Source organism: Syngnathoides biaculeatus, chromosome 9 (assembly GCF_019802595.1).
Source record: "Syngnathoides biaculeatus isolate LvHL_M chromosome 9, ASM1980259v1, whole genome shotgun sequence".
NCBI classification, from domain to species: domain Eukaryota; kingdom Metazoa; phylum Chordata; class Actinopteri; order Syngnathiformes; family Syngnathidae; genus Syngnathoides; species Syngnathoides biaculeatus.
In genome coordinates, this window is record NC_084648.1 from 11,957,575 (window position 1) to 11,970,864 (window position 13,290).

A 13,290-nucleotide genomic window follows, 5' to 3' on the forward strand; every position below is an offset into this window, starting at 1 on the left:
GCAAATATATAAAATGAATACAAGAAATAAATAAGAAATAATACATTTCAATATTTTTCAATATTATCTGTTTCATCTGCATTTTGCACTTTTCATGTTTATCTCCTTACAATTCCACTACTGACAATTTTGTATTCTTTCTAACATTATCTTTTGATATTGTTGTTTTTGTTATGTAAAGCAACCTTGAGTACTCTGAAACTCGCTATATAAATTCAGTGTAGTATTATCACTATTAAATTACAAATATTGAGATAATTTTGCCTCTTTCTTAGGTGTCTGTGAGAAATCGTTTTACTTCAGTTTAGAGTTATTCTCCACTGGATAAATTCTGTAGCTAGTCAAGCAGCATCATTGAAAAGCCAGTGTTTGACTTCCACTTTGGTTGGTCACAAAGGACGTGTTACATTGACGGTGCGCCCCTCAAATCGACCTCCCAGACTGATACATGATAGTTTTGTTTCTAAATAGAATATTAATATCCTAAACACACTCTGTCCTGTTTATTATATACCGAAGGCCAAACATTTCCCTGAGTTCTTGAGGCTTTCCCAACTCCAAATGCGTCGTTTCTCACTCACCCACCAGAAGACGCCACATTGCAATCATATCAGACTGACAGCTGGTGTACATTGTCAACAAATGTTTTTCACAAAGTCGAATATTTATTATTCGATATGCACAAACACGCGCCCCCTAAGCCAAAATCATGTCAGTGTAAATTATAGTCTCTCTCCTTGCAGTTTTAGCCTGGAAAAAAAAAAAAAAACCTGTCCACATTTGGCTTGGGCCGCTTGTCTCTTCTGCTCATTGTGGTTTTATCCAACCCAACACACATTCGCACACACATCGTATCTTTTTTTCCCTTCTTGTCCATCACTCATCTCCTCTTTCTTCTCCAATGACCGACAAACTCGCACAAAGTTATATTTTCCGCTTTGCCTTGCTTCTAAAATTTACCCACCCAGATTTTAGTTATTTTTGTTTGTTGCGCAGAATTGTTCCAGGCTGACGTGGACGAGTTCTGTCAATACTACGGCAGACGAGATGCTGGCCTGTGCTTTCCAGATTTTCAACGAAAGCAAGCACAGGGCCAAGATTCCAACTACTTGGGAGACGAGAAAATGGAAGATGTCAGCAGGTTTGTGGTCACGTTTTATTTAGCTTGCTTTATTAGTTGGGGGTCAGATTCAGGCATTACATCTTGATTTTGTAGTAACAACAAGTGGAGGCACGTGCTGATGTTGGTTCAGGGGGGCTTTCATTCACAAAATGCAAACGTCCCCGCTCTGAGACAAGGCCTTTCATCTCCACTTCCTACGGGCCAAAAGACCAACCTGCACCCGTTTTTCAAATCCAAGGACAGTCCAGCTGACAAACACTGAGTGGAAACATGCACACATGGAGTCAATGTCATGGGTTGATTCTTCAGCCTTGACCTGAATGTGTGACTCACAGAGGTGTTAGTCTAGAATGTCAAGATATTTTGACTATTTTTAATTTAACAGCCCTGCAAAATATCTATAATATGCAATCTGTGAAATATACGTGCTTCCGATTGGGGCCCCTTTGTGCAATTACCATAATTCTCGGCCTACAGAGCGCACCTGGTTATAAGCCTCACCCAGTACATTTGTAAAGGAAATACCTTTTGGTACATACATACGCCCCACCTGTGCAAAAGCCACAAGTCCTGACATTGAAACACGAGATATTCACAAAGAAAGACGGCACACAGAGTTTAACCCTAGCGCTGTGGTGCTAACGCTAGCGCCGCGCTAACAGGGCTGGTTTAAAAAAAACATACCGGTAAAAATCACTGAGGCACGGCAGTAACGCGCTAGCGCAGCGCTAACAGGGCCGGACCGGTAAAAGTCACTTCCTCAGCACATATATTCCACTGGTCTCACTCTGACCTTTTCCGCTCGAGTGCCCCCTTGCGGTCGTTAGAAAAAATGCACAAATTAGTCACATCACCGCATAAACCGCAGGGTTGAAAGCGTGTGAAAAAAGTCGCGGTTTATAGGCCGGAAATTACGGTTCTCTTGTAGGAGATTGTCAAAGTACTAATCCAGAATGGCTACTTCATAGCAAGATGGCTGACTTCCTGTTTAATCTCACTCATGAGTCCTTGTGGCCTTTTTTTGCATCCTGTTATTATAGAGATGTCCACCCAATTTCACATCAGTCCCACAACCCTAGTGACAATAAGTGTCTTGGAAAATGGATGAATGAACAGGTGAAACTGTTGTCAGGGGTTATCCATCCATCCATCCATCCGTTTTCTTTACCGCCTATCCTCACAAGGGTCGCGGGGAGTGCTGGAGTCAATCCCAGCTGTCAGGAGGCGGGGTACACCCTGAACTGGTTGCCGGCCTATTGCAGGGCACATAGTTTATTTTATTTAAATTTTACTCTATAGACCCCCTTGTAGAATAGAAAGCCTTTATTGTCATTGGTGCAGATGGAACAAAATTGCATTGAAACTCCAACTTTGTGTATTTGGAAATGAGAAATGGAAAAAATACAAAAATAAATCTAAAAATGATAGTAAGACCAGCATAAACTATTCTCAAACAATTCTCCAATGCCCCTTTTTTCACCTTCCAACTGGATGATTTACACTTCTCTCTGACCTTCTTGTATCTCCGTCATTGCCCAGGAAACACAAACACAACTGCTACTGTGCCCAGGAGGTGTTGAGTGGTCTGCGGCAGCCGGTGGCCGTGGTGCACTGCGGCGATGGATCCCAACGCCTTTTTGTACTGGAGCGGGAGGGGTTTGTCCGGATACTCACGCACGACTTGCAGCTGCTCAAGGAGCCCTTTCTGGACATCCACAAGATGGTGCAGAGCGGCCTGAAGGTAAGGAGGAACCGCGAGGAACCCTGAGGAACATCTCTGCAGTGCCTGCTCGCTATTAGCGTTCCAATTATATTGTTACGCCAAATAAGAGACCATTCATCAAATGTGATGGCGGCCAATCATTGCGCTATTTTCTGCTAATTAACTGTACATACAGCTCACATTGTGCTGTAGCGCTCGCTCTCACAAGTTGGCTTAATGGCCCGCCTAATCTATCCCACATTGTTCCTCTCAGGAGTCACGCTGAATTACTGTTGAAAGCCCCCCAAAAGTGGTATAATTTGGGAGTTTGGGCAACATGTTCTGGAAAAATAGACCTTACAAGTCAAACAAATACTGATAATTACGAGTTTATTTTATGTATATATTTTTGCTTTGGATTTTTTGGGATGGGGGGTCTGTGATGTGTGATGCTAAGCAAAAAAAAAATTGAAATACTTTGACTTTCGGGTTTAATTTTTTCTAACCCTCAATCATTCAATTTTTTTTTTAAATGCACTAAATTATCATCCCTTCCAATAAAAACAATTTTATCATTGTTTTAATGAAGAAAAATAACATTGAATTTTATAAAACAACAATAAAAGAAAAAGTATAGAAATGAACACTTTTTTTTATACAATATGTATTGTAGTATTAGCCACCTGAGTGAGTAACAGGAGTTGAAAAAAAAAAGAGGAGGAATCTGATTGCTTGACTTCTGGCCAATAGCAAATCCTTTTACACACACACACACACACACACACACACACTATCAAGCGTCAGCAGACCCTTAGACTCACTTGCAAATCAGATTTTGGCCCAAAGCATAATTGCTTATACAGGTGTCATTTTTGTTTTAGGAAAACAATGCAACAAACAAGACTCAAGCTATCTCGATTCAGTTGTTGTGGATTACGATGTTCTGGATGACTGAAAATCTACAGTGACATAAAGAAAAAAAGTGCGTTTAGCATGAACATTGGTATTCTTATTGATATTGTGATAGTAGGTTAAAAAGGGCTTAGACAACACATTGAAGCAAACAAGATATGCAAAGCAATACTGCCAATGGGAATGCAAGTATTGGTACTGTTAAGTTTCACACTTGTTCAACACTGTTGTGTCCAAAACAACTCATTTTGCTCTGTTTGAATCTTGCAGGATTTTTGTATGGAAGAGCTTGGTGGCAAACTAAGATGAATTATGTGTCTTTGCAGATCTATTTATGCTAGCAACATAGAGGATACAATGCCTGTACAGTTACAGTTTAACCTTGGAACAAAATGTTCTTGAAGAATTGGTTTAAAAATCTTGACAACCTGGAAATTTAGACTAGCGTCCCAGAGATGTTCAACCTTTAGGTTTCGCCTGTGTAAAGAGTGATCGGAAGTGTCTCGAATTCTTCAGATTGCATGAGGAGACGGCATTGCCGGGATATTTTGGGGAGGAGGAGGAAGGGGGTCCACACGCTCCCGAACAGGATGTTTGTCCCCTCACGCATGCCTCCATTCACAGTTTGTTTACCGGGAGTCAAAGCAAGCAGAGCATTTGAATATATAAGTGGCCCCTTGTGAAACACTCGGCATGGTCCCTCTTATCATTGGCATCATCGCTGGATGTGGATGAAGCCATCGTTATGATGATTTCGATCCCGCGAGTCTTGTTCTGTGATCCCTCCTCCCTCCGGTCCCTTTCCAGCCACACAGAGTGGACGAGGTGTTTACCGACAGCATCAACAGGATGGAGCTGCCTTCGATACAGAGTCTCCCCCTAGAGAGGGGCCAAATCACTGATTTATCATCCGTCTCATGGCCATGCTTTGATTGTAATGTCCTGTTTCTCCTTCTACTACCCCCCCTCCACACACACTCCAGTCCTTCTATGGGTGCCCACCCTCCTCGTCCCCTCCATGTGCCAATTAAGCTGCAGCGAAACAATGGTGTGCTGCTTTGGTGTGGGCTCCATGCTGCGATGTGGGTGTTCTGCCTGTAATTCGATCTCTGTACGCTTGTCCCCGCCGCAAATGTGCACCATCCTCAGTCATCCTCACCGCGGTCTCTCTGTAACTGCTTGATATTTTCCTCCCTCACCTCTAATGTGATTGGACAAGACTCAGCTTGAATGTATTTAGTTGCAGCTGCAGCTTTTTTTAAGCGGGAGACTTGTCACTGCCAATTTTGAGACTCATTTTTATATGAAAATTAGTCAACTTCTTCCCTTGGCATGACAAATACTCTCTTTAATGACAATTTTGGAGAGAAATAAACCTCAAACCAGCAGTGAGGATGACCTTGAACTCCTATTTTCTTTGACGACATGCTACCCTCCGCATTAGGTGGTTCATCGGTTTTGGAAACTTGATTCCGATGGGGGCTCATTTGGCAAATTTCCTCGTTGGAGTTTGTCAAAGTACAAACCCAAATTAACTCAAAATGGCGGCTTCAAACCAAATTGGCTCGCTTTTGTTCCATTTCAGATATAGTTCCTTGACATTTTTTGGTTCATCCTGTTCTACAAATATTGTTTCAAACCGTGAAACTGGTAAAGGAGTTGTTTTTTTTTTTTCTTCTCCCTCAAGTCAAAGGCCCACATTGCACAGTGAATTTTTGAAATGCCTCATTAAACTTTGACGCCATTCCCACACGCCCACATTGGACAGCGTAGGCATAAAGTTTCACTATTTACTGTTGCCCATTTCTCTGGGATACCTGTTTCCGATTGGGGCTCATTTGGGCGAATTCACCAATAGGCGTTCGTCAAAGTACGGGCCCTGTGATTCGCCCGAAATGGCTGCTTGTATATGTGCATAATGGGGCACGGGTCCTTGACTGTTTCATGCATCCTGTTATGCTAACTTATTGCATTAAGACACTCCAATGTCAAAAATTTGTGTGAGATGTATCGTATATTCTCACGGTAGCACTGTAGTGTCTTCTAAAACAGGGTTTTTATCACGGGCTACTTTGTAGTTACAATTTTCCTCAGAGCGCTGTTTTGAAAGTGAAAGCATTACAATCTTTAACCACCACATCACAGTTAAACATGAAATTTATGTAGTAGTTTTGGAATCAGAAATAAAGGGTAATGGGGTTTTCAACTATATTTTGTAGAACAAAATGCTTGCAATATTTCAACTTTTCATTTATGATATGGCAATTTGAAATTTTGGTACAGATTTTGACAAAAATCATGTCAGTTTTCCTTCGTCTGGCACATAAAATAATGCAGTGGGCCCGATCTGGCCACCGGGCCTTGAGTTCGACATCTCTATTCTAAAAGATTTCTATGTGACCTTAGAAAAGATGAGCTGCATAACTATTCTCAAACATTCCCAATGAAGACATCTGTGCCATCTGACCACTGACACGTATCAGCATTTGGAAATGAGAGCAGTGAAATATCACATCATATTTTGAACACATAAGTTCCAGTGCGTTGTCCTCTTTATTTCTCCTAACTTGAATGCAGACAAACTTGAAATAATGAAATTCTGTTGTGTACAAGGCTTTCCAAAAAGATTTACTCTTATACTTCAATTCCTTAAGGCTGGATTTACAGATTTGCAGATCAAAGACTCCACTTCCAATATAGGGCCCATTATTAAATGTGTATGTATCAGTGACATGTTCCAATGTCACTCCATTTATATTTTCTAAATTACTGAAACAACTTCCGAGAATATCGTTTTCACGTAGACTCATTATGAGTGCTTTTTTTTCTGATGATGACAGCATAGATCAAAAATGTATCTTAACGGCGCAGTCACATTGGTAGGTATTTAGATTTCTGAGAGGCCTGATACAGATCTTAAAGGAGCCGATTCCCTGTATTTCGGTTACGGGTTTATGGTGCCATTATCTGTATCCAAATTGTGCCCCAAAACACTGTAATTGTGTTGCCCAAGGGGCTATTTAAAACCATTTTCACTAAATGCAGATATAAACTTTTTTTTTTTTTTTTTGGGCCGCACATTTACAACCCAAATTCCAATGAAATTGGGACATTGTGTTAAACATAAATAAAAACAGAATACAATGATTTGTAAATTGTGTTCCACCTGTATTTAATTGAATACAACACAAAGACATGAAGAAGACGTTGCTCAGTTGGCAGCATATTTTTCTCCAAAACCTTTCAGCATTAATGGGCCCTTCACAGATGTGTAAGTTACCAATGGCATTGGCACCAACACAGCCCCATACCTTCGCAGATGCTACCTTTTGAACTTTGCGTCCATAACTGTCCAGATGGTTAGTTTCCTCTTTGGCCCGGAAGACACAATGTCCACAATTTCCAAAAAGCAATATGAAATGTGGACTCGTCAAACCACAGATCACTTTTCGACTTTGCATCAGGCCATCTTAGATGAGGTCAGGTCCAGAGAAGCCGGTGGCAATTCTGGGTATTGATGATAAATGGCATTTGCTTTGCATTGTAGTTTTTTTTAACTTGGACTTAGCGATATAGCCACGAACTGTATTTACTAACAGGCCATGCAGTGATGTACTTTACACATTGTTGGTTTTTGATCCATTGCCTCCTGAGGGATCGAAGGTCACGGGCATTCAATGTTGGTTTTTGACCTTGCCGCTTAGATGCAGTGATTTCTCCATATTTTCTGAAACTTTCGATATTATTATGGACTGAAGATGATGAAATCGCTAAATTCCTCACAATTTTACATTGAAGAACAGTGTCCTCAAACTATTTAACAGATTTCTCACGCACTTGTTCAAAAAAAGGTGGGCCTCACCCCATCAGGGAAGCACCTTTTTTACTCAATCATGGCACCCACCTTTTCCCAATTAGGATGTTCACATGTGGGATGTTCCCGACAGGTGTTCGATAAGCATTCCTCAACTTTCACTATTTTGCCACATGTCCCATATTTTTGGGACCATTGCTAATTGTTAAAATTCAAAGTTACTGATTATTTGCAAAAAACCAATAGTTTATCAGTTTGAACGTTATATACGTATCTTGTCTTTGTAGTGTATTCAATTCAATAGAGGTTGAAAATGATTTTTCAAATCATTGTATTCTGTTTTTGTCTAACACAACATCCCAACTTAATTGGAATTGCGTTTGGACATGACAACTGTGTTTTGTTTCTTAGGATGAGTACTTTCCAATACCACTTCAGAGTTTGGTCAAATTCTTCACTCACAACTACTCTCATCTTATAAGATGGTTTTGTAGGCTCAGAAGTGGTTACAGTTGCATTTACAAAGTAACATCGCCAACTACTGACTTGGCACACACATTACGTTTTTGGAGATCCATGTGAACAGCCATTGGTCTATACATTCCAATTTTTACCATCTTTCTCATGTATTTGTAGACTAGGGCGGGTTTATCATTGCTTGTATGTTGAGACGTTCTTATACTACCCTTCCTCATCTCTGCTTATCCTTTTTTTTTTTTTTTTTTGCAATGCCGAAACCATATACCCCGGATAGCACAGGTGGAGGGAATGGAGGAATGTGGCAGCAGGTGTCTGTGACAAATGAAAAGATAAGGCCTTGAAAGATTGGTTCAAAGCCCCCCCTGCCTGACTAGAAGTCTGCTGACAGATGCTGTGTTTAGGACTCCCATAAATGGATGACTATTGTACAATGAAGCAATCCAAGGAGTTATTAGCAAGGGAGGAAATAGTTCATTCGGTTGCAACACTGTTTATTAAGGGTGTCACCCCCTTGGCCTTGGATCACGGCCTCTTCGGGATTGCGGTTACCTTTGCTTTATTTTAGGGATGTGGGTCGCTACAGCTCCAAATCCAACATATAGACATCTCCATAAAACATCCTGATATTTTTGGCACTGTATAAGACTTTCCCCCCGTTTTTATTTGACTTGACCGAGCTGCTATCTAGTCAGACTGTCATGCCTCTCAACAGCTTTCACAACATGTATGGAACCCCTGAGGTCCCTGGCGTGGGTCTCTGTTCTTGCTACTCTGTACTTCTAGTACATTCCAATGAGTCATGTCATCCATTTTGATTCCGCAAGTGGCCCATGTTACTGTCTGCATACATCTTACACCATCCAAACAAGACTTCGAGTGGTCCAGTAAACCACTATGATGTACAAACTCTGGTCCAGTACATCCATCTTGAATATTTAGATGTGACACATGACATGTTGGCCAGAATGGTCAAAATATCACAGGTGAGCTGGGGTCTATCCCAGCTGACTTCAGCTGGTGACCAGTCCCGGGTGAACCGTGGCTCTCACTCAATCGCAGACCTCTGTATAATAAAGAAAACTTAACATTTAGGGAACTAGAGAGGTGAACAAACATTATGAGTCACGCTTTCCAAGTTTCTTAACTTTTGTTGAAGTGGAAAAATAGATTAGCTGTAGTGTAATAAAACTAAAGTTAAAGAAAAAAAAAAAAAAACCTTTTTAAAAACTCATTGAGAGACCTGGAGTGTGAGTTGACTTCATGCATCACCCATAACATTCTTAACTGTCGTAAAAGTGTATAAGTACGAACAATTCAATAGTATAAAAGCTAAAAGTGTAAAAAATGTCAACTACCGTATCATCATCATCCAAAAGCATTTTAAAAACATTCTTCACACCAGAAAGCCTGTTTTCGTCCTTTTGTGGAAAAAGAGCGCCGCATAAATGGTCAATCTCCCTGGCCCGATCCGGCCCGGCCTAGCTTGGCTTGGCGCTGTTGCTGATTATTACAGCAAGTGAGCGAGCTATGACGGGAGGACCACCAGGGTAGTGACAAGCGGCAGAGCAGTCTCTGGGGCTGAGACAAAGGTTTACATATTACACAAGCAATTTAGATGTTTTCTAAACATGTTGCCAAGACAGTGGGAGTTGGCAGCACCATTCCTACCACCCCACCCCCACCCCTTTGCCCCTTAAGCCGTGAATTTTGCATGCGTTTTGAGCAAACCAGGAAGGCGTGCGGACGAGTGAGGTGGTGGAGTGGGTGGGGTGGCACGGAGTTGAAGCACTCTGCACTTTTGTGCTCTCTATGAACTGTGAGCGAGCTAATAAATTCTTTGAGCCACTCAGGTCCGCATTCATGGATATCCCCCAAAGATTACACACACAAATCACCGCACAATGGGGGGCCACCTCAAAGGGCCCCGGGGCATCATGGGAGGGGTGGGGCGGGCGGCTGCGGGGACCCTGATCCGTGAGGACAAGCACACATAAGCAAAGAGGAGTGGGCGGGGTTGTAAGAGGAGGCGCGAACCGCTGCACTCAGAGTCAAATGCTTTATAATGGTGGGTAATGGTATATTCAAGGAGGTTGGTGGAGGTGTGAAGTGAAACAGGCGATGGGCTGAAAGGGAAGAATGAGAGAATGCGATGGCTGTCAATGGGAATGTGATGGATAAATAAAAAGGGGGATTAGAGGGTGTGTTGGGGGGGAAGCCGAGGGGGGCGATTCGGAACTCACACGACCAAGGAGAGGCCGAGGCGGGACATAATTAACTCCTGGATCTTTTGTGCTTTGCCATCTGACTGCAGGGCGGAGATGAAAGGGGCCTGCTAAGCCTGGCATTCCATCCCAATTATAAAAAGAATGGCAAGCTCTACGTGTCCTACACCACAAACCAGGAGCGCTGGGCCATCGGCCCGCACGACCACATTCTCCGCGTAGTGGAGTACACCGTGTCCAGGTAACGTAAGACCAGTCAAGCACGAGATGACCATCGCATACGGTTAGCACAAAGAAAGCCAATGGGTTCATTTGACATAATCTACCATTTTTGTATTTTTTAATAGTTTTGAAAAATGGCCTGATTCTAGACTGTGTGTTCACGAGACTCGCCCAAAGTAATTAAATATCACAGACCCGCAATCCCTTTTTAAGTCGTAGTCCAAAGAATCGGATTAGAGTCCGCCTTTAATGTTTGCATCTTCTTACATCCATGTACATGAAGGTATCTTATTTCAATGCATATTCTTCCTAAGTTTGGGGTTACATTTAAATATACAGGTTTGTTATCAATCTGCTAATAAACAATCCATGTTAGTGATAAAATATAGGTGTGGTATACTTTTATTCTTCATACGAACATGTCCAATCCCAGGATTCCCCTCGCTATACTGCAGTTCACCTTCATACTCATACTGTTTGCCGTCATTTTTGGGGTGGAAAAATAAACGCTTCTTAGCCTAAAATGTTAAAACTACTTTTAAAAAACCTTATTGGTTAATAGAGTAAACTAGTAATATTGTGAGAGAAAAAAATATATATTCTATGTGACAAAAAGTCCGAATCTTACTAGAAAAAAAATGAGAATAAAGTACTATTATGAGAAAAAGACTCAATCATACAAAAATGAAAAATTACGTAATTGTTACCAAAAAAATTACTCTGGTAAAAGGTAATAATTATAAAGTTTTTTCTAATGAAAAATTGAATGATATTACATTTAAAAAAAAAATACTTTTAATGGTGTTAAAGACCTTTATACACTGTGTATACATCCATCCATCCATTTTCTTAGCTGCTTATCCTCACAAGGGTCACGGGGAGTGCTGGAGCCTATGCCAGCTGTCAATGGGCAGGAGGCAGGGGTAAACCCTGAACTGGTTGCCAGCCAATCACAGGGCACATAGAGACAAACAGTCGCACTCACAATCACACCTAGGGGCAATTTAGCGTGTCCAATTAATGTTGCATGTTTTTGGGATGTGGGAAGAAACCGGAGTGCCTGGAGAAAACCCACACAGCCACAGGTAGAAGATGCAAACTCCACACAGAGAGGGCTGGGATTGAACCCAGGTCCTCAAAACTGTGAGGCCAACGCTTTCCAGCTGATCCACCATGCCGCCCTGTGTATACATTACGCATAATTTATTTTTCAGCGGTTTCTAATTTTTGTCGCAGGCCTCGTTGTATTTATGATTTCCCTCAAAAGGCCATTCTGAATATGAATGCCTAATCATATTACCATTTTTAATTTTGGTACAGATTTTACCACGAATTATGAATTTTGACACATAATTTTCTTTAGTGGGGCACATAAAATGATGTGGTGGGTCGGATCTGGCCTTGAGTTGGACCCCTTTGTATTAGAGAAAACATGAATTGCGCCAGCCACTAATTCAAAGTGTATGAAGACTTCCAAACTGTCATTATTCCCTTGAAGGTAATTTGGGGTTTTAAGATACCTTGCCAGTAAAAGTAACAATCAGGAGTAATATAACTGGCCAGTCCATTTACTGTACATCATCAATAAAAACTAGTGAGCCCGTTCCAGAACCAGCCATGTGATCCCAAGCCATGAGATTACCTCCATCATGCTTCGCACATGAGCTTGTCTTTTGGATCTTAAGTAGATCCTTTCTTTTTTCATACTTTGGCCTTTCCATCATGTTGGTACAGGTTAATCTTGGTCTCATCAGGTCATAAAACTTGGTTACAGAATTTTTGTGGCTTGTGTGTTTACCTCTTTGCAAAATCCAATCTGGTTTTCTGATTGTTTTTGCTGATGAGTGGTTTATATCTTGTGGTATGGCCTATGTATTTCTTCTCTCAAAGTCTTCTTTGAGCAGGGGATTGTGATTCCTTCACCCATGTCCTGTGGAGGTCGGGAGTGATGTCACTGACTGTTGTTTTTGGATGTTTCTGCACAGCTTTCACAGTCTTTTTGTCATCAACTGCTGTTGATACCCTTGGCTGACCTGTTTGATGTCTGTCGTTCCGTTCACCGGTAGTTTGTCTTTTTCAGGACGTTGTATTGGCGATGCCCAATGTTTTTGCAGTAGCTCTGATCAATTTTCCCTCTTCATTGAACTTCAAAATGGTTTGCTTTTCTCCCAATGACTTAGCATTCACAGGAGAAAAAGCCAAAAACAAGCAACATTTAAGCTATCATCCACCCAAAACACCCACCCATAATCACATTTCAATACTTTTGCTCTTTTGAAAAGTGAAATATGATGCTCTGTCCTGAGTTGTCAAACCCATTTCGATGTAAATACCATAAATAAAAGATGACCTTGCCATTCCAATACTTTTGGAGGGGACTTTACATGATAAGTTAGCAAACTTATTTCTGACAATTTAATGATATGGTTTTTAAGCACGTCACTGAAATAATAGCTTTACAATCAGGCGGGGGAGCATTTTGAACTATCATGTAGTTGACTTTAAAACCTCAACACTTCAGTTTTTAGACAATTTACGAAAAAGGTGTTAAGAACAGGGACACCTCAGCATTCTGCTACATTAACATAATGACATTAATTTGAAACTCCTACGATAAAAAGCTGTTGGAGAAAACAATCTTCTCTCACGAACTTCTTTTCAATCACACCAGTGCATTTGCCTTAATGATCTAATCTTAATTACACTTTTGGCACGCCGTCTTGATGACTGACTTGCGGTGCACGGGCGCGTAACTCAATTAGAGGATTCGATGGCACTTTTACAGCGTCGTTTACTCTGCGAAGCTGCATTTTAT

The 13,290-nt window shown here is 41.3% G+C and overlaps 1 protein-coding gene across 1 annotated transcript in view; it reads left to right on the forward strand.

Annotated features, from left to right (window-relative positions):
* hhip (hedgehog interacting protein) overlaps positions 1-13,290 on the forward strand; it is a 52,259-nt gene that overhangs the window by 14,682 nt on the left and 24,287 nt on the right. The window contains exons 3-5 of the mRNA XM_061830731.1: positions 997-1,141; positions 2,663-2,864; positions 10,343-10,494. Of these exons, the coding sequence (XP_061686715.1) occupies positions 997-1,141; positions 2,663-2,864; positions 10,343-10,494 (499 nt within the window). The remainder of the gene's footprint in view (positions 1-996; positions 1,142-2,662; positions 2,865-10,342; positions 10,495-13,290) is intronic.